We start from the raw sequence: 20581 nt of genomic DNA on the forward strand, positions 1-20581 counted from the left end.
TCACTTAGAAAAAATCAGATTTGGCATGCTTTTAAAGGAGGCCAGACTCTACCAACAACAGGACACAGAAAGAGTAAATTTTTGAACAGTAAAATGATGCATAAATTGGATATAGGTCCTCCCCATCATTCTACGTTAAGTCATTGTCTCAGGAAAACATACTTAAGAATTTTCTTTAAACACTCATTTAAAGAAAAAGCACAAAAAATGTGGGAGTATTCCTGGCCACTCTCTTTTTGGAATACCAGAAGCATGAATTTCACAAGTGCCTGGGATGCAGGGAATGCCAACAGTTTGAGAAAAAAACTACTCATTTGCATTCATTAGTTTTAGTTTACATTTATAAAGTCTGTTACTTGAACTTAAACAAGATTACAATCACTTCTTCCATTTTCATATTTTTACAGTTAAATGTTTCCTACATGATATAAACCAAACTATTTACATTGTAAGACTACTCGAGCACAGATTGTCTTACTGTTAAACAATGTCTAACACGAGTAACTGAGACCTCCCTGCACTAACCCAGACAAATAAATTATTAATAAGGGTGTTATTAATAATATGTGATGATACGCTCTACGTAAGTTCGTGCTCATTAATACCAGAAGGCCTTTGGTTGCTGGATTTGGCCTGCTTTTCTTTAGAATTCTACTTAAAAAATGTGGTCACCAAATATTCCTCTTTTACAGTAAAGGTAACATCATGAAACTACCACAGCAAAACAAGCTCATCTCAAAGCCAGATATAGCAGAATTAATTTGATTCATGAACATACACAGGTATAAATCTGCACTTTTAGGTAATGTTAGCCACTTGAAGTTGGGCAAGTAAATTTTTTGTTTAATCTCATTTACACTCTAAGACCACTTACCTTTGAACACACATGTTGGCTCAGCTACCCCATTCCTTCATATTAGACAACAAGCATTTTTACCTCCTGTAAACTAATTAGGGATCTAGTGAGATTGGGTAATTCTTACAAAGCACATTGGAGACAAATATGAAATACTACCACCAGGAAACTCATGGAGATGGAGCAAAGAAAGGACTAGATATGGACTGCAGACAAGTGGCAGTGAAGTTTTATTTTGTTAAAGTATGAAGGAATAAAACATTCAATAGCATTGAAATGTATTTTCTGTATGCTCCATAACACCTCTGCTCAACTGTTTTGACTTTGAAAGCCTAGTGAAAAGCCTTCATAACAATGGTAAACCAAATTTTCTTCTGTGTGTAACTCTACATGTTCTGCCCTTTTATGTGAAGCAGCTAAAGGCTGGTAAATACGGTTTGGGATATTATATATAGGTTTTGGGAAATATAACTTTGGGAGAGAAAGGAAGAAGAAACAGCAAACACCCTTTGTAAACATGGCAAGATGTGACTGTTTTCGAACAACATCTCCAATGCAAAGTATTCCATTGCCTTTTTTCCTTTTCTTTTTTTTTCTTCTTTTTTTTTGCGAGTCCAGATGTAGCACAAACTTGGAAAGTTTTAGTAGAAGCTGTTCTCATTACACTGAGAACATCAGTGTTTGTTGCCTCTGTAGATGTAATTATGTGAGTACATAATCTCAGCTGAAACGTAAAGCTTCTCTCTCCTGCAGTAAAGCAACTCCTGCCAGGTTCTCTGAAATATCACCAGAGCCAGGGAAATAATGTGTTCTCTACCTTCAATCAGTACCAATCCTTTTGAGTGGTGCTTCCCCCACCCACTCTTGGGAGTGGTCTAGCACCAACTGAGGAACAGAGTATTCTGCCACCATCAGGTAACTCACCTTCACCTGTGCATTTGAAACCCTTCCCCTCTCAAATAAGCTTAGTGTATGCACACACTGTGTGGCAATGAGAACAAACTCACTCAAAAGCCAGTCCTGCAAGGCAGGGAGGTAGAACAACTGGGTGAAGAAAAAAGCCTGAGCAAAACAATTCTGTCTTCAACACTTTGTTTCCCAATAGACTTTTCACACTGTCATTTACTTTCTTGCAGAGGAGATTCACCTAGAGTATGTTATCTAAGCAGTTTGGACACATCCTGATTAAGTATTCAGTGCATGCCCGGTCCAAAGCATTTCCCATCTTCTGTTGAATACTCTTCATAACTGTGACAGGTGAATGCTTGTGAATATGTGCCAAAGGGAAAAAATGTTGTCCTCAACACTTCCAAAGCCTTCTATCTGTTCACTAAAAAGAGGGGAAATGCTCACACTTGGTGACTAATAAAACATGTCCTTTACTTGCAAAGCTAATCCAGGCAACAGAGAGCTACAGAAATGTGCCAACATTCCTCACTTTGCAACAGACAGCAGGAACATACTTGTAAATCAAGTCACTGACAAACTGGTTTTCTTATCTGAAATGAGTTTTCAAGAAATTTGATGATTCAAAAAGACTTTCAGTGGATGGAACTCATTGGGGAAAATCCCTCTCTTTTTGAAACTCATGATTTGCTTTGTAACAGAAGCAGGTTTTAACACTCACGGAAACCACTGAAGCATGGAGCCCCATAGAGCACATACTCAAGCCATGGTTTCCCTTAACTAACACTGCAGCACGCATTCTTCGTGCTGAGTCTGCAGACAGCAGCAGCAAACACAGCTCACACCTCCCTGGTAGCGCTGCAGAGCAGCAGCAGGGGCTTCTAGCTGCTATAAACATTTATCATGACAGTATCAGGTGGTCAGCTTTTCTATATTACTACAGAGACTAGCAAGCTAGACTACCTAATACAAACTCTACTTTAGGAAACTTAAACAGAGCCTCTTCTGTGTCAAGTTTCAAGGGAGAAAAAGGTAGAAACTCTAAACAGATTTCATGTTCTTAAGTCCCCATATACTGAATTTAGAACATATAGTAAACTGAAGCAAATATTTAGCACAGAAAACTTCTGCCATGATAAATATTCTCACTGAAATTGTGAAATCTTTCAGAGAAACTCCTGTGTTTGGACAGATTTTGACAAAATTGTCTAATTTTATAATAAATGCCTAATCCGCATTTTAAAAGTTAAAATAATTTTAAAAACCTCATCATCCCTTTACTGAAATATGCCAATCTAGAAGCAGCTATAGCATCAGCGCCTCTTGAGAAATGCCTCTAGTTGTTTCACTTTTTTATGTTTACATTATTAAGAACCCCTGGATAAAATAGGCCTTGAAGAGATAGTTTCCTTCTCCAGCAAGGGGAAATCATGTGAAGGGTAGGAAGACAAGCCCAATCTACAGTCCCAATTACAGTCGTGTACCATGTAGTTAGAACAATCTGTGAAGACTGGAATGCAATTCAGTACACCTGAAGCATACATCTCTCTCAGGAAGAGATGAATCACATTTTAAGCACCACTGAATGGACTGAGCAATCACACACTGAATAGAAAGGGTCTCTATGGTTGTTTACTACCAGACAGGTATCTACCACTTACATTTGCTACACCCAGGTGAGAAATCAGGAACACTGAGGCAGCAGGATCATGCTTATCATCCAAACTGAGTTAAGTCAAGCACCAGGAGAGCACATGAAATACTAAGAGTATCTGCAGCCATATAAAATTGCTAGAAATACCATTTAGCCAACATTTATATAGATATTTAAATGCAAGATGCATGATGCTAAAACGTGGAATTCTTTCTTACCATGGCAAAAAATTTAAATTAAATTACAAAAAAATTAAAAATAAATTAATAAATTACAAATAAATCATGTGCACATATTTTTGTAGTATGAAGTTCTGTGTGCCTCTGCTTTGCTAATTTATGTTGCACAAGCATACAGAACACTCACACAAAAGATGCTGGCAAAGCACTCAAACTTCTACCTTAAGAAAATGTATCAAATAGAAGGGGTGATCTATCTCTATGTGGACTAATGAAACAAAAATTACTTGTGTTAAAAGGCTGTGCTAGCTAGAGCATTTTGTACCAAAACTCCCCAAGCCACAAGCATGTTCCCACAATAAGACCAGGAAATGAGTGTGTGTATCCACATATTGCGTACAGCTAAATGATCAAGATGACACCAGTGCTTTTGTTGGAAATACGTTCATAAAGCCTTACTACTCGAATCTTACAGTATTCACTTGGCCCAGAAGCACCTCAGATTTTTAGAGCAGTCACCACAAACTTTGCTTCTGAATTACTGGCAGTAATACATAAAAAGGAGGTAGTTTTGATCATCAGCAATTTGAATGGTAATGTGAAACTAGAAGCATTCTACCTACTAAATTCCTTATGTCAGTATTATGTCCACTTGGACATAAAATGACTTAATTTCTTTTGCACAGTTACTGTAATGAGCTTCTTTGGCTCATCTGTAAAAACTGCTGTGAATAATTGGACAGCAGTTTAAGGAAATTACCCCACCTCAGGCAAGGAGCCCTTGCTCAAGGTACCTTCTAAAGGGAAAAATGAGATCAAAGACTGAATTCCCTTGGCAACATGAGGAAAGCTCCAGAGATATTACTAACATTCCTAGACCAAAGGAGTTGTTTCTGTGGTGAATATAGCAACAGCAACTTGGCTGATTACCCCTGCAACAGTTTAATTATACAAATCAAATTTCATGCAGATTGTTCACTCCTATTTGCTAACACAAATGTTTTCAGTTTTTATTAGTTTTGATTAAACAAATCTGTTTTTAAAAACTGCCTAGGAACCTAATGAATGCTTCCATAAAAGGACAGTATAATCTCTTTTATTGTTTTCAATATTCTGAAGATTTCCTTGCACTAAAATGTTTCTGCTAAGTTGCAGCATGCCTGATTTTCTCCAGTCACTGAGAAAAACACTTCTCCTCACTCCAGGAAAAATCAATACAAAATTAGCTAAACAAATGCAAAATTATTATATGAACATACAAGGAAAGATCAGGGTGTCATACACACACACACACACACACATATATATGTATATGCATATATAAACAATAAAAGTACCATTTAACTTCAATAGGGGGCTTAAAAAACAGGAAACAGTTCTACAATACAGCATTCAAATATAAAATTTGAAAATATAAATTCAAAAATTCATTGCAGAGGGTGTAAAATTTGGGAAATTTTAAGAAAGAACTGAAGGTACCAACTTATAATTTTGAAGAAAAGCATTACTACTGTTTTTTTTGTGATGAATACAAACTTCAACTTGACAGATCTTCCTTTTCTACAATGCAAGGTCTGCCTGTAGCAGGGAAACAAAGCCTAGTTTTTGGGCTCAAAATTACCAGCTGATGAAAGCTCATGGTGTATCTCACACTGAGAATACAAAACTTCTTCTGCCCTGAATAAATTTGCATAATTGACAGAATTTAGATTAGCTCAATTACTCAAACAGACATGCACTCTTCTGATGCATTTCATCACTCAGCTTCATACTGACACTGATGGAATAAAAACGAATGTGTCCAAAATTAACTATGTACTAACATTTCCATCAGACTGAATTTTAATCTCTTCTCTCTCTTTCTGGAACTTTATTTCCATTAGCAAAGGAAATGTTCTTCTCATAATAAGTGGACTGCTGTAAAAATTATTTCAGTTTAATTCAAACTTAGCATCATTTTCCTTGAGACATGGGATCAATTATGAATAATTCACTGTCCAATTATTAAGGGCACATGGTATAATATATACTGCACTGTAGTAAAAAGTGATACCAGCATCCTGGTGAAAATACAGATTAGATTTTAAAGTAGAATACAAAGTTACAGGAAACACATTTATGCATTCTGTTAAGGATACTAGGCAATTGGGAGAAATTTTATATGATTTCTCCAGGACTGGGGAGAAGAAACAGCCTAACATTTTTCTTTTAACTTGGCTATTAGTACCTATTTTTTGCAGCAACAATCTGTCAAAGCAAGAAAAAAAAGCAGCACAGTTCTAACAAAGTTAGTCAGAAAAACCCTACACTTTCTTCAGGTTTTTAAGTTCAACTTGAAAATACATGGAAAATGTTTAGCATCAAAAGAATCACTGAAATACCAAATATTTTAGTGATATGTATCAGACATTGTGCACATCATTAGCTTCGACTTTGCAAGCCATGTTCTGTGTAATTCAGATGACTTTTGTATTTTACACTTACCTTTTATAATGACGCATGCAGTAAGGCATAAAGTCATTATATTTTTAGTATCTTGGCTTATTCTTGTTATGGTTTTGCTACACATGGCAGGTACTGATGCATAGTTGGAAACATCAGTGAATTTGAAATGCATGTGATATACTGGTAAGGAGTTGTTGGGCAATTCACCTGTAGCAGGCAGGTGTTAGGTGAGGACATGTAGCAGGATGCTCTGCCTGGATGGGGGTAAAACAACCCAAATAATTCCCTGTTTGCAAAGCTACCAGTGGTGAATGGAGGAGGAGGTGGTCCTGGTGCTTTTGGTGCTGAATAACACTGAAAACAGCCTGACTCATCAATCCCAGAGTTAAACTTACCTGTTAAGAGAGGTGAAGCTGTGGCAGATCTGGTAAAATACCAGAAAAAACTACTAACTTATCTAAAGATGCTGAGCTGACACAGCTGGCCTGGAAAACATAACTTTGGGCCCACTCCCACTTTTTAATGAGTGGGGAGATACAGTCTTCCAGCAATCCCATTTCTGGACCTTGGAGATTCCTTCCTTGAGTTGGGATTTGCATCAGGGTTACCCCTTGAAGCTGGGAGAAAGGGATTTGCCCACACTTGTTGGTATGGGTTAGTAAAATCAATCTCTGCTTCATAATTTCTTTTGCTACCTTTGATAAAATGGCTTCAGTATTACTTCAAAAATAGTGGACTGAACTAGAGTAGTAGTTACAGCTACTTATACTACGTAGTAAATAATTCTGATTAAGATCTTTTAGTCTCATCATTATCATAATAAGTAATTTATATAAATATCTCTAGTTTATCATCCTTAATCCTGTGGGACAAAGCTGTGAAAAGCTTCAATAACAGCTATTTAATCCATTAACATAAACCATTGACAGAGTGAGGGGCTAAGGATGGGTCCAGCTCCACCCAGAGGCCTCTGTTAGAAGTTTAAAAGCAAGAGGGTCCTGTCTGTGCCTTGTAACCCAACGGGAGGTCTTCTCCATAATCACTGTAGCTCCCACTCTGCCCACGACAAACAGCCAGAAACAAACACCTAACTTCCCCTTTGTACCCTACTCTGGCTACCCACAAATTACAGCAGTACATGCCAAGTGTCAGTTTACCTTGAAAAGCTGCCGATGGCCTCAGCTAAAGCTGCCAAAATGTCAGGTTAAGTGTGAGACTGCCATGTCTGTCTGGAGGGAAAGAAGTCATGGTAAAAAGTACTTGCTCCTTTCCTTAATATGTATCTGAGAGGGGTTAACCTATTGTTGTGGTAGAGCTGGTGTAAGAACACGGCCAGAAAAAAAAAAAAGTTTCAAAATACAGCTCCAAGCAACTGTAAAATTTCACACAGAAATATCTAGAAATAAAGAGAATTAAAATATGTAGTTTAAAACTACTGAAGATGTACTGATCCTTAAACATAGCTAGAATGGTACAGTACTGATCTTAAGGACTGGAGGTAGACATAGTTACCAGAAACACTACAGCAACAGTCTAAAAGTGAGAAAGTATAATTCTACACTTTCTTCCTATACACATTTCCCTTTGAAAAAATCGGGATAAAGCACAAAATTATACAAGTATTATACCGTGAAACAAGAAAACAGAAAATTTTCTACACGGGTTTCAGTGTTCACCCCTTACACAAAATTTATTCATTATTGGCATTTCATAGCCTGTAGTTTAAAATAAAGGATAGAAGTGAATGAATGAGCAATGCTCCTCTAGTAAACCTTTAAGTCTTTGGATAAAAGACAGGTTTGATCTGAGGGCTCTAAAGCAAGACATTTCTTATGCTGTCTCTGGAAAACTCCAAAGTACAGAAATTCACAGCATGAGGATAACCCTCTAAGGAATGTTTTGTTCTTCCAATCTTCTTTCCAAGAAAGAAACCTTTTATTCATTTTATAATAAAGGATAGACAGGCCCACTGCACTATTGTACAAACTACCAAATTTGCATTGGCATACATTCCTAACATGAAGAACAGACATGGCAGGGACTATTCTTCTGGTGCAAAGACATTTTAAAGAGGTGTAACGCTTTCTGTGATTAGCATAGTGCTGCAAAAAGCCTTAAGTATTCTGCAGCTACAGAAAGTTTCTGGTACTCAATAATAAGACAGGCATACTAGTTAATAATTTTTTTTAAACTTTATTCTATTACATTTAATAATGTAAATTTACACATTGCTTAAACCCTTACACCCATTGGTAACCTAAGTTAAGCACATGCTACCTTATACATGCAGTTCCATAAAAATGATCCCCTTTGACAGCTATTCATCACAAGCTGGAGTAGTTAAGGCCCCATCTCTTCAATGGGCGGAGAATAAAAAGTTTAAAAATTATTAATAGGCACTCTCAGCTTGTACATCATAAACTACACAAATCCAGACAGTCTTGTCTAGTTAGACAAGACCAGACAAGTTTTAATTTGGGATTCTTTCTGAGAGATGTCTATAAATGAAAACTGAATAGTCCATAGTGCAAATTACTACCTCATAAACTGCAGCATAATAATACTTTTCCTTATGGAACTTTTTTATGAGGAAATTTCTATTTCTGTATGATGATAATAATATTAATAACAATAATAATGCATTTTATTTTACAATTATGAGGATGATATTGCACTTAATGGAAAATACTTTAATGAGTAGTAGTGTCTTTAAGCAAACTTTTGTTATAAGCAGTTTTTATATTCTTGTGTCTCCCTGAATCTTCACACAATTCTTAAATATTTACTAAAATTCCCTGGTTCAAATTAAATAGTAGTCATAATTAGTGTATTTTTCAAAATTAAACAATTTGGCCAGCACATCACAATACTACAACCAAACTGTCTACACCATTCTAATTTTCAATCCAGTAATTATCTGCAAATTTAGTACTAAGCAACTACACGGGGATATAGAATTTAGTAAAACACTCTGTGATTACAAATTCAAAGAGGTGTGGATAGACAGTGTGAAATACAGGCAGTATTTCTTTTCAAATGGTTGAATACAGAAGTCCAGCCGGCCTCCTAACATATAAATAAATTCAAAAGGCTGAGTGATTTTTTAGAAGTGCCATACACTGTTAAATCCTCAGTAATACCTAGCATTTATATAGAACTTCACAATTTTAAAGTGCTATACAGATACTATCTGGATGAAATGTATTCTCCAAAGGCAGAATACAAATTCAAAGTCAATGGTGATCAGATGAATGGCAGTAATAGAAAGTACTTTACCATGACAGTAAAATGTAATTACTACAGAGAGGAACTAAGTACTTTATAATCAGCTCGCTATGCATGAACTATCATGGAAGACCACACACTGTACAAGGGAAATGTACAGATATAAAATTATTACCATTCCTTAAATAGGTTCTATGACCACAAGGAATTGGCACAAGAGCTGTAATTGGCTCCACAACCTTAAAATGACTAACTCAGAAGGTGTAGTAAACGTAAGGAAACCCTTCAGTGACAGACAGACAGGTTATTTCAAGAGCTACCACGAACCACTTTCAAAAGCCATTATTCCTATACATCAATGTGAATTCCATGTTTTATAGACATTAATTCTCTAGTGCCCGTTAAATACATAATAAATGAACATAGATGAGGTAAAGATGCTGTAATTGCCACATACAGCCAATAGGGCAAGGGAGGAGTTTTTCCAAATGGGCAGATCCAGAGGCCATGACGAATCCCATCACGGACATGATGAGAAGTCCAGGATATGAACAACATCCAGGGAAGAAAGCACCATGAGTCCTTAAGTCTGAAAAGTTGCATGATAAACTTTAATGTCAGAGCCACCACAGGAATCACAGTAGAACAATGAAGAAGTGGTCTCCGTGGAAGAGTCAGAGCAGCCTGCAGAAGAGAAAAATATTATTGTCAATGGCTACAACAATGGTGACAAGAGAAAAAAAGTTCCATGAGTGTCTACAGGTGTACTGTCAGGTGACTAAGTAGAAGCAGAAAGAAAAACATACTGTTCCTTTCCATTACAATTAATTTAATTTTATGCATGAGAGCTGTGTGCTGCCCTGTCTCTCTATTGTATGATATGAATCATGCATCCTACTAAGTACTATCATCAGCAAAACAGGGAGGGAGAGGGATGAGGAATCCTATTTGTCACACAGTTAATGTGGTACACAGGAACTTGTATAATCTGCTGCACTGATTATATGTATTTAATTTCAAGATAATTAAAAGGAAAACAACCATGCAATACACTTGAAATATTTAATGTTTTACTTGAAATAAATCACGTGCTTTAATGGCATTTACTTCCAAAAATACATCCTGTATTTTACTACAGTTGTCACATGGAAAGTTGGTTCAGTTGTGCCGTGTTTAAAACAGAAGGATAATTTTCAGTGGGACAAAAATATGATCAAAGTTACATGTATTTTGGGCACCTTGAGACAGTATTCTTCATGGACAGGCAAAACAAAGTACATAAGCCAAGATCTGAAGCATTCGTATCAACAATATCAACAACTTAACAGTAACTCAGTTGAAAGCCTGATATTTGGTTTTAATAAGGTGAATGTCTAGCCAGTGAGATGAGATTCAGCCATTTTAAGAAATGATAATGTCAATTTAATATACATGTTTTAGAAGATATTCTGTAGGTACTCACTAGCAACAGTTACAACCACCACCACAAACTTAAACACAATAAAAAACCATAATGGTATTTTGAATTTGTATTCGACAAATAAGTAGATTCTGGTGTCTGTAAGCACAGGAAAAACAACAGCACATTACTAAGAGGTCTATGGAAGAGCTGATGTGATTTTCATTGGCTTAATTTAGATACTGGTGAGCACTCAGAAAACCTAAAACAAGGCACCAGAGATGTAACATGACAGTATATCTTTACTATGTTGAAACACATCCCTCACTGCACCTACTGCAGAAGGCAAACAAAGGCTAACCTGTTCATTCTTCAGTTGTCCTAATCCTTGCAGGATTCAACAGCAAGACGACCTCGCACTGAGACTCTGGCACAGGTTCACCAAGCTCATGCATAATTTAGATAACTGCATGGAACACTATACTCTCTGCAATGAAACTTTGATGTAGCTTTAGCCAGTTAATACAGAGATGGGAAGCTATAGACTACCTTGAAATATAACAGATCACACTTTAAACCACAGCCAACATGAAAAGGCCTGCAGAAAGCTTTCCTCTTTTAGCTTCCCATCACATGCTTGTCTGTGACTCGCCTGATCAGGTAATGGGATCAGGTAAAAGCTCACAAACTGTCACAACAATTCTTAACTCTAATGTTGTGGACCCAATTCCTTTAAGTTGGAGCAAAAGGTGTATTTTCTTCAATTTCAGCTCTGTTTCACACAAGCAGATTTTTCACAAATTAAAGTGGAAAAAATCTTGTGATGGTGAAATTGTTTATTACCTGCCTTTCAAAGAGTCAGATTTTTGTTACTGTCAACAGGAGCCTCAAAAGTACATACTAACCTAATTTTGAAAAAAACCTGCATAGTGATATATTTTGGCAGATAATCTGTTGACTGGCCTCTATTTCTGCACTTTGAAAAAAAAACAGTAGCAAAGTCTAAATTAGTCTTCTCTCTGGCCAATTAAGGTAAGGTGCCAACAGAGACACAGTGAGTAAGGAAAATTTTAATGTTACTTATGTACACAGTTTATCAGCATTGATGCCAAGGTGATGCTTAAATTCTTTTCATATAAATTTCAGATGACAGGGTTATTATAGCAATATAGTTGATATAGCAAACCTGTATGTTCAATTTTAGCAAGAGAAAGTCCTGTTCTCTAACTACAGGACAGCCATCAAGCTTCTGATATGCTGCTGCCCAAGGTCTGAGAGAAGAACAGTCTGTTTCCTCTTTTACATTCTGCAACTAAAAGGAACACTTACATTCTTGAGTTGCCAAGCCGTGGAGACAGGTAGTTCTTTTTGCTAATATAAGCTGCTATACTCTTTCTCCTAATAGGAGAAACAATCAAAAAATTTGTTTGCCTTTAGAAAGCACCAGATCTTAAAAAACAAAACAAAACACCAAAACCCAACAAAACCCCAATAAATCAAACAACAACAAACCCCTGCAAAAAACATAAAAACAAGCCTTTTCTGTGTTAAACCCAGAAAAATTTTGCAAACAGGATTTATTTTGCAAATGACCTTTTCCATTTGCCTACATGTTCAACCAGATCATCTTGCAGTTGTTTCTCCTCCAGCCTCTCTCACTACAATGAGCAGCTGGAGACAGGAGACAGTAATTGCATGCAGGAGAACCCATGCAAATTATCTGCTTTACTGCTCATGGCGACACCATAGATATTATGTAACAACAGATGCTCCCTCCCTGGTATTCTGCACTGCTTCACAAGCCTGACGTCTTTAGTTTGTAGCAACACACTCAGTGTAACATATATTATAGTAACATAAATTAATATCAATATATTTACAATAAATATATTAACAATATAGTAACATATTCTATATAGTAATTGTGCTTGTGCAAAGCTTATTCTCCAGTTCCAGAAATGCTCCTGTACAGCCCTGGTCAGTCACGGGTGACACATTTCCCAGCAGTGTTTGTCATTTGTACGTATGTTTGTCACCAACTGCATGTTCTACACTTCTAGAATTTGGTGAGTCTTTAGCAGCAAGACAGCAATTTCTGCATGTTTGTGTGTCTGTGGTCCTGGTGGAGTGTGAGAATAGTCCATTATGTCATGCCAGCACTCCTGACTGAAGACACACTGCAGAAACGACCACCTTTGGACTAGTCAGTGAGACAGGTTCTTCTATACTTGTGTGCACAGTAAAAACCACATGGAACACAAAGAACTACAAATTCCAAGTAGTGAAGTAATTGTAGACTTCATACTTGTTGCAAAAATAATGTGGGCAAAAGGTCAGATCACATGGTACTTGGTACACAAGTATTTATCAGAGCAAACATATAAATACCACAGGTGACTATTTACCCTGAATACTGCAGAAAAATAATCATGACCACGAAAAACAGACCAATGGCCAAAGAATCCATGTGCTGAGTGGCATCAGCAGGAACAGAAGCAGATGACTAGAGTAGTGTGAAGGCAGCAATTGGAGGTAGAAGGCAGTACTGCCTTGTGCTGCATAAAAAGGTTACCCCAGAAAAAGGAACTCATCATCAGATTTAAAAGTGATGATGACGAGCTTTATATGTGATTGTGTACAGTGAAATATACTATTGGTACAAATTACTAATAGTGGTGTGGTTCGTTAATTAGACTTTTTAATTTGTTATTTAGTAATGTGTTGCAACAGCAGTAAACATGTTAGTCTCTTAAAGCAGGTACTCTCAACCATGCAATTTAAAGATGAAGAATGGGACTGTAACTACCAGATATATAGTTAAAAAGTATCTAAAAAACACATAGTAAAACAATATCCCATGAAGTAATAAATTACAAACGCAACTGCCTGAAATTGTGCCAGGAAACTGAGAGGCACATCATATTAAACCCCAAGAAAGAAAAATTACACATTACAATCAGATCTAGCTGGCCAGACAGAAGCAAAGTAATGGGCATTATGTTACATCACAAACCAAAGGGACTCTGATGGCACTGCAAGAAGACAAAACCTGCAACAGATTATTATTTTTTTTTTTAAAGGAAAGAAGCATTGTATTTTTGTTCCATTGAAAGGCATTAAATTACAGCATTTGGCTCAAATGAAGTCTCACCTAAAATCCTACTCACAGTTGTGGACAGGACCCTTTAGAGGTAATTTAGGCAAAAAAAAGTGATACAGAGGAGAGGAGAAAAATTGTATGAGGTTTAGAAAACATAAATTTATTCCTTTAAGATTTTTTTTTTTAAGTTATTTAGTTGAGAAGAGAGACTTTGGAAAGAATACTGGCTTTACAAGCTGTAATGACTTTGCTCTAGGAGTCAGAAGACCTACACTGGATTATTTCCTTTATTAGCACAGTTAACATATGGAAAGGAAAAGAGCTGGTAGGCAAATCAGTCTGTAAAAGCCTTTGGTTATGTTGTCTTCTCCTTACCTCAGCTAAATACATTTGGCTACTAAAAGGGCTATGATTCTATCCGCTAAGTTTTGTGTTCCTGATTTGAAAAACATTTTGGGGGGGAGCAAAGAAATCAGCTGTCTTTTGCAAAAAAACCCCAAACTTAAAGAATAAGAGAACTGGATCTGTCACCAACAATACTTCAGGCTGGATTAGTAAACGAACTGCAATCTGCTTGGGAACTGAAGCCACATAGGAAGAAATTAAGTCACGAAATTACAAAAATTGACTTGGTTTCCCACAGTAGGGATAGGCCAGGCTACACAAATGTTCCCCATCATGGAAGGTGTATTTAACCTTGCCTCACTGCCAAGTGGCAGGTCACCTCCTAATTCCATGACACAATTCAACAGTCAGCTTCTCAGACTTTGGTGGAGTGGGACATCTAGTGTTTGTAATTAAGAAAAATACTGGTAATTATCTGAAATACCTGAAAAAAGAGCAATAAAATTTTAATACTTTCTAACAGCTAGCTATTCATTTACTTGCATTCACTGATTTTAAAATAAGAAAAAGCAGATGAGAATAATTAGAGATCTAAACTCTATTCCATATTGCATGCAGTAATAATTTTATATGAACTTTATACCATTTATCAACCAAGCTAACTTTCCTTCTCTTTACATTGCATTTCCACATGCAAGAAGTACAGAGAAGGGGAGAACTAGGGACTGTTTAGGAAAGAATGATGCCAAGCACCAGGACATGCTGGAGTCTGACTGTTCTTGTGACAAAATGGTGGTTAGTGGTATTCTGGGCTGCACTGGGAATGTGGCCAGCTGCTTGAGAAACCCAATTGTTTCCTTTTTCCTCAGCACTGGTAAAGCCAAGAGGGGAAAACTGATCAAATGTACAAATAAAAGGCATCTTTTCTCTACAAAAATAGTGATACTGTATGTCAACAAAGCCTATTTTTCCATTGTAAGTCTGATTTTTACATCTCAGCCATAAGCAATATTTGCCTCTTGCACTTAGCTGTAGCCTAAATATTTTTTAAAAACTGGTAAACCATTTTTCTTCTTTACTTACATTAATATAAAGGATTTCCTTTCCTTTCCTTCCCTTTCCCCTTCCCCTTCCCACTATTACCTTATGAACAGGGTAATAGCATTATGAGCAAACTAGAGGAGGAAAACTACTGGAAAAGAGTGCAATAGTCTGGTAGTAACAATCCTATTGAGAAACTCAGTCCTAACAAACAGTTTTGCAAATAAATGATGATCTCTTCACTGCTTAACAGGAGCCAATTCAACTTTTTACTTTCATTAATAAACTGATTTATTAATAAGCTTTCCTACTATTTTTTTTTTTATTTTATTTTTGAATGAACTATATTTAAATGCAATTCAGACTGCCTTTTTAAAGGTGACAGTTCATATATAGCTTATTTGAGGGAGAAATATTCACGGCTGGCTAAATCCAATGTATTACTCATAAGGACTGAATTAAATTACACAGAATCTCTATCATCAAAGTTTCAGATATTTCTACCCCACATTTCAGATATTTCTAACCCTTATGGTAAAGAGAAGCAGAATAATCCACTTCATCCACAAAAGTGTGTAAGGCAACATTTAACTCCTTAAGCTGGGTAACAAAGCAACTGTGTGACATACGTAGAATAGCACGTACATGTGCAAAACTCTCTTTTTTTTCTTCTCATAGGAAGGAAGCAGGAAGTAAGTAGGAAGTAGCAGAAACTGAACAGTAGATGTAAAATCTTTTTATGCCTTTTAAAATCATAATAAATATAAAATATAATTCCTGTATATCTATTAAATGTATTCAATTAAATTATCAATGGAACTTTTTTTGTATAGAACATAATAGAAGAACAATAACATAAATAGTGATAAATTAACAAATTAAATTACTGATCTATTGACTTACCTTTAATGACAGAGATCCAGCAAGAAAGAAGTGGTCCACATCAATGATAGAGGCAAGGAAGCCAGCCAGGGTGATCTCAGTGAAGTCACTTTTCTTCCTGAGTCCAATCACTATTGCCCAGGACCACATCCCCAGTATACCATGCACTGCATTATCAGATAAGGCTCGGAGCCAGTCATTTTGCTGAATGAAGGAAAACTGCAGAAGTCTGTCTGCTACAAAGCAGAATATCCCCAAACCTAGACTGGAAATAACTGACGCTGTGCTGAAAGTCTGAAGAAGAGCATGGGCCTTTTCAGTCTCAGATGCCATGACAAAAACCATGCTGTAGCACACAAAATGTCACCAGGATACACACTGTGCATTGTCCTTTGTATCGTCAGTTGTTCTGTAAATGTCAGAGATCAGAAAGAAAACTATTAAATAAAGAAAATCCATTTGCACAAAACAGTTGTTACTACAGCTACTACTGGGCATTAAGACCCCAAATTCAGTGTTTGCATTAAGCCTTCACAGGGAATTTTTAATTTCAGTTAGTTTATTGGCTTACACACTACAGCTCTGAATTAAAATACCTGCCCTGTTTTAATTAGAACCAGCACAAGTAACATGGAGAGCTCTAATTCCACTTACTGAAATGTTAAATATTACAAAATAACTTGAAACATATCTATGATAATACACTGAATATGTTTCAAGATTCCTTCTGATCTTAAATACATTATTTAATCCAATGAAATACTTTACACTATAATAACAAAAGAAGATTCAGTTTGGAGGACTCTTAGGACTGATGCTCAAAATCCCCTATTTCTCTATACAACAACTGTTAAATCTGAGTTTGCAATCTGTAATCCAAACCACTGGTTTAATTTACATTCTTTGCTAACACGTGTAGTATTCCCCTGGTACCCTTCCCTGAGCAATGCTTTGATTAGTTTGGAGACTTAAACGTAGAATAAACCTTAAGAAAATCAAACCCACTAAAATATCTTCACTATTTATAACGAACACAAAGTCAACAACCATTTAGTCAAGCAAAGTAATCAAAACACCTCCTTACAGAGCAAAACTACCTAAGCTTTTCCTCAGCATGTGCTCCATCAGAGAAGCTGGCTGTTACTTTTAGGACTTACCTATTGTCTGCCACATTATCTACATAATTCCTCTTTTTGCAAGAGAAGTTCTAACTGTCCCAGCTGCTATGCTAGTCCTAGGGGAGCTGTAGGGACAGACCACAGTTTTAAAGCCTATATCCTACCAAAAAATGTATTCTTCCCATGGGCTCGCCATTTTTGTGCAATACATTAAACCTTGACAAACCTTCTTTAGGTAAATTCTTATTGTGAAGGGCCTTTCTAAGCGTATGTGTTGGTTTGAAAAGAGACATTATCAGACATATTAGACATTAGAATTCCTAAACTGAAACATAACAATTCATAATTTCAAACATATGTAAATCTCACAAAATATAAATGTTTCTTCCTGACTATTTACATGCCTGTTGTAGAATTATTCACAAGACAGAACTACTGGCATCTCTGTAGGAAAAGAAAAAGCCTACTAAATAATTTATTTAGAAAACATTTTAAAAAGTAAAAGAGAAGAAAGCATGAATAATACATGGACTTGGCACAGAGATGAAAAAAGTGGGTCAAGTTTAGTCTGTTAACCATGACTGTGCCTCTTCTGAATGAATATGTAGACACAAGGTATTTCCTGAAACAATGGAAGTGCTGTTTTCTGGTGAGTGACCTTATAGTACACAGGACATTGCTGAATAAATTCCATTTTAAATAAAAAAATGGCAGTCTCCTTACAAATGTCTCTTCTATACGGCCATCATGTCAGATTGGATTTCACTTAAAATTACCATAAAAGCTGTGTAAGATTCCAATCTGTGAAGAGGTGATGTAGCAAGATACCTTTAAAAAGCACACCAGTATTCAGAATCAAACTTCCCCTGGGACTAGGAGAACATTTTTTTTTCCATCACAGGTGCCTTACTCCAGTAGGAGATGTCTGTGGTCTATGCCTCAGTGTTGAGCCTCTGTGCTTTCTGAATCCAGTCTGCCCAGTCCAGTATAGGAAATACCAATCACCATTTGTCCCATCCTAAATAAAAACAAACCAGGCGCCAGTAAGCGCTGATATTAGGTAAAACAGCATACATGAAATATGAACAGTAAAAAAATCCAGAAAGAATAAACATATATTTAATTAATTTGTAAAAAAATATAATTGAGCTAAAAGCAACTTCAGCTAAGCTTTGAAGCTCTGTGAAAGAAAGCAGAAAAAAGACCATAAAACAAGAGAAGAGCAGAAATAAAAATAGAACATTATAGCAATTAAAAGATAATAAAACACAAAGTCCAAAAAGAACAGTTCCAGTCTTTTACATAATTGCATTTCAATGGATAGCGCAATCAATTTTTACAGATTTCTTCTTGTGCCTGGAAGATTCCCACCTGATGAAACATTTATGAGTCCCACTCAGGGATCTCTTTTTAAATTCCACTTAGTGACCTTGGAAGAGATAAAGAGAGATCTAGAAATTAATACAGCAAGAGAGGTCTGTGTCAGTTCTGTGTTAGGCTTACACTTTTGTTATGGGTAATGTTGGCAGGTGTTCTTTGCACTAGAATGAAGAACAGGATGCAAAACTGGCTTCGGGTTGACCTCAGTCAAGACCCACGTCCTACTGTTCTTTTTAAACTGTTCATTTCAGCCTCCTTTTGAGACAAAAATGAATGCTGCCTGTGTAAAAATCAACCCACGTTCCCAGGTACAACAGAATTTCCCAGAAATATTCTGCAGATCAAGAGGGAAATCAGACCAGAAAAAGCAAACCTCTGGCCAACCAAAATAATCTCTGAAATTATAAATTTTAATGTAAAACTAGAAAATTTTTTCTCCCTGAAAAATGATGCTTTTCAGGCTCTTTACAAAATGTCATAATAAAGCGTTGATTTTTCCAGCCCATAAATCTCAGAAGGCAGGTGTGTAGCTTGCATTATTGTTAAAACAGAAAAGTGGGGAATAATTCACAAAAGACTGCTTCAGAACTTCTGTGTCAGCCCAGTTCACATCCTGAAGGGAAATTCTAGTAAGGTTTTACATAAAACACAACAGCTGACAGAGTAACCCAGCTTTAAGCTGTGGTTTCCCATGACATTTTAACATGAGATAAAGCACTAAGCATAGTCTCTGTAGTCCCAAAATTGAATTTTGCAGATATGCTTAATTTAATTTAAGGAAATTACCAAAGTAATTTTTATGAACACACAGTTAACACTTTAAATTACTGACACAAGAAGATATATTTAGATCAAAACTGTAAATACACTTATGGGAAAATAGCTGACAATAAGACGCCATGGCGTACGAGCAAAAAAAATACAATGGCTAAAATTACCACTCAGATATATTGCTCTGTATAATTTTTGCCCCAGTTTTGCATGACACTATGAGATATGTGAATACATATAGGAATTTAATGCGTGAAGTTACAGAATCAATTAGGTTGGGCAAGACATCTGAGATCATCAAGTCCAACCTACAATGGAACAACACCCTGCCAAGTAATATTATTACACAGTCTACACAAGAAGTTAAAAGACTGTGATCCCTTACAATTCTATAATCTCCTAAACCCCTCATTATTTGATACTGGATGTTAATTTATTTTGAAAACTGTATGAAGCAGAATTAAGACACCAGCTCAAGCCTTTATCGTACAGTCCTGTGGAAAAGGAGATACCAGAACAAAACTATCCCAGAAAAACTGTCAGTGCCAGCATTTTTGGGTCAGATAATTGTAACACATTATTGGAGTGATCACGCAAATACTTTTGGGCCAGATAATTACAATCCATTATTGTGGTGATCTAGCAAATACTTTTGGGCCAGATAATTATAACGCATTTCTGAGGTTGGAGAGGGCAAAAGCCCAGAAGGAAGCGGTAGGATTTTACCAAGACGCTGAAGAGCACACTAAATTAAACCCAGTAGGAAATTAACCTAGAAACCCGAGACCAGCAGGAGCGTGAGGGGAGGCGCGGGGCCTCGGCGGGGTGAGGGGCGCGGGAGCCGCCGCCGCCCGCCCCGCCCGCCCCGGAGCCCACCTGGAGCGCGGCCGCCGCCATCCGCCCTTCACCCCATGGGGCTCAGCCACCCCGATCCCGGCCGGAGCGGGCTGGGAAGCCCTCAGGCAGCGGGCTTGGAAACGCCTCCGGGAGCCGGTTAGGAAGCATGCGTGGCCGCGGAGCAGGCTGGGACCGGGACCCGGACCCGCCTCGTCTCCTCCCGTCCCCGCCCCGCGCGGCCAGCGGGGCTTGGTTGTGAGGGAAAGATGTTTCCAGGATTATTAAATATAGGAATTGGGAGTTCGCGTTTTGGCTCCTTTAAGTGTTGGGGGTAAATCAGTTATGCTAATATAATATTTATATGTTTCTAACATAAATTATGAGAGCTTAGTGTTGTTACTAAGGTCATCGTGCGCTACTGACATGCCATAGAGCAGAGAAGT

At 37.0% G+C, this 20581-nt stretch overlaps 1 protein-coding gene across 5 annotated transcripts; it reads right to left on the bottom strand.

The window, feature by feature from the left end:
- Window positions 1-8213: 8213 nt before the first annotated feature.
- Window positions 8214-20547, bottom strand: TMEM267 (transmembrane protein 267). 5 transcript variants are annotated; one of them, XM_015615049.3, is made up of 4 exons: window positions 20178-20547; window positions 18061-18168; window positions 16054-16441; window positions 8218-9949 (listed from the first exon to the last, which is right to left on the bottom strand). In XM_015615049.3, exons 3-4 carry the CDS (start codon window positions 16375-16377, stop codon window positions 9614-9616), a joined length of 660 nt encoding a protein of 219 aa, XP_015470535.1. In that variant the 5' UTR covers window positions 16378-16441; window positions 18061-18168; window positions 20178-20547; the 3' UTR covers window positions 8218-9613. The 5 variants fall into 5 exon arrangements, with proteins under 5 accessions (XP_033376304.1, XP_015470535.1, XP_015470533.1 ...); XM_015615047.3 differs by having other exon boundaries at window positions 17979-18168; XM_015615048.3 differs by having other exon boundaries at window positions 17927-18168.
- Window positions 20548-20581: the final 34 nt, after the last annotated feature.

Source organism: Parus major, chromosome Z (assembly GCF_001522545.3).
Source record: "Parus major isolate Abel chromosome Z, Parus_major1.1, whole genome shotgun sequence".
Classification (NCBI taxonomy): domain Eukaryota; kingdom Metazoa; phylum Chordata; class Aves; order Passeriformes; family Paridae; genus Parus; species Parus major.

Excerpts from the sequence above, each read along its gene's own strand:
- TMEM267 (XM_033520413.1), bottom strand. The coding sequence starts at position 16,377 with ATGGTTTTTGTCATGGCATCTGAGACTGAAAAGGCCCATGCTCTTCTT. Across the intron at positions 9,950-16,053 it reads CTGGATCTCTGTCATTAAAG|GCTGCTCTGACTCTTCCACG; the intron begins GTAAGTCAATAG and ends TCTCTTCTGCAG.